This window comes from Gavialis gangeticus, unplaced genomic scaffold (genome assembly GCF_001723915.1).
Source record: "Gavialis gangeticus isolate Ggan-Ray unplaced genomic scaffold, GavGan_comp1, whole genome shotgun sequence".
In the NCBI taxonomy this organism is placed as follows: domain Eukaryota; kingdom Metazoa; phylum Chordata; order Crocodylia; family Gavialidae; genus Gavialis; species Gavialis gangeticus.
In genome coordinates, this window is record NW_017729033.1 from 99,845,735 (window position 1) to 99,846,928 (window position 1,194).

The 1,194-nt window shown below is 44.1% G+C and overlaps 1 protein-coding gene across 1 annotated transcript in view; it reads right to left on the reverse strand.

Moving 5' to 3' along the window:
- The window catches only part of LOC109303677 (probable E3 ubiquitin-protein ligase HERC6), a gene marked incomplete at its 5' end in the record, with an annotated part of 55,423 nt that overhangs the window by 41,217 nt on the left and 13,012 nt on the right, over positions 1 to 1,194 (reverse strand). The window contains one exon of the mRNA XM_019525881.1: positions 948 to 1,075. Within this exon, the coding sequence (XP_019381426.1) occupies positions 948 to 1,075 (128 nt within the window). The remainder of the gene's footprint in view (positions 1 to 947; positions 1,076 to 1,194) is intronic.

Here is a 1,194-nt window from a genome sequence, read left to right on the forward strand (position 1 = left end):
AGAAGAGCCATGCGCATAATCAGAGGTCAGGAAAACAGACCTTACAATGACAGGCTGAGAGCCTTGGGGCTCTTTAGCTTGGAAAAGCGCAGGATCAGGGGTGATCTGATGGCCACCTATAAGTTTATCAGGGGTGACCACCAGTTTCTGGGGGAACATTTGTTCACCAGAGCGCCCCAAGGGATGACGAGGTTGAACGGTCATAAACTACTGCGAGACCGTTTCAGGCTGGACATAAGGAAGAATATCTTTACTGTCCGAGCCCCCAAGGTCTGGAACAGCCTGCCATCGGAGGTGGTTCAAGCACCTGCATTGAACACCTTCAAGAGCAAATTGGATGCTTATCTTGCTGGGATCCTATGACCCCAGCTGACTTCCTGCCCTTTGGGCGGGGGGCTGGACTCGATGATCTTCTGAGGTCCCTTCCAGCCCTAATGTCTATAAAATCTATTACAAATACTACTGCATCCTGATCAGATCTCATTTGCTTTACTTACTTGACTTCTCCTTGGCTTGCATTTGGACCCATTAATGAAGTGCTCTATACATCGTAAGTGGACTGCATATTTCTATGTCATACTATAGCACACTTCTGGCCTGAGCACCTTCTAATAACTGCTGTCTGGAGATCATCCACAAAAACCCCCCAGAAAGCAGAATCCATGAGTACCTAGTCTGCATGTACAAATGGCTGTACCTATATCCTAAGGGCCAGCTTAGCTGGAGTGTTTTTCTGTGCTCATAGTCTCACACAACTAGAAAGCACTTTTTGCATTTCCTGACCCTGTGGGTTTCATTGTGCAACCTTGGCTTTGCTTTGGTGTATTTTATTTCAATACAGTCACTTCTGGTTAAGAATGCTCAAGGTCTAGCTTCCTTCAAAAACAATACTCCCCTTCTCTGGCAAAATATAACTGGTTTGACAAGATACAAGCTACAATACTCACCTTCCACATGCTAAATGGGAAACAGGACCATCTATCCCTTCAACCTTTTGTGGACCACTTTTCATGGCAGAAAAATGATGGCCCAGCTGTCCAGCACTGTTATCTCCAAATGTAAATACACTGCCATCCTGTGCAAAACAAAAGCAGAAGCAGCTTGTCACACTTACAGTGGCTTTATAAAAAAAACCTCAAATGATATTGAAAAAAAACCTAAACACTCTTGGGAAAAGTAAAAAAAAAAAAAAAA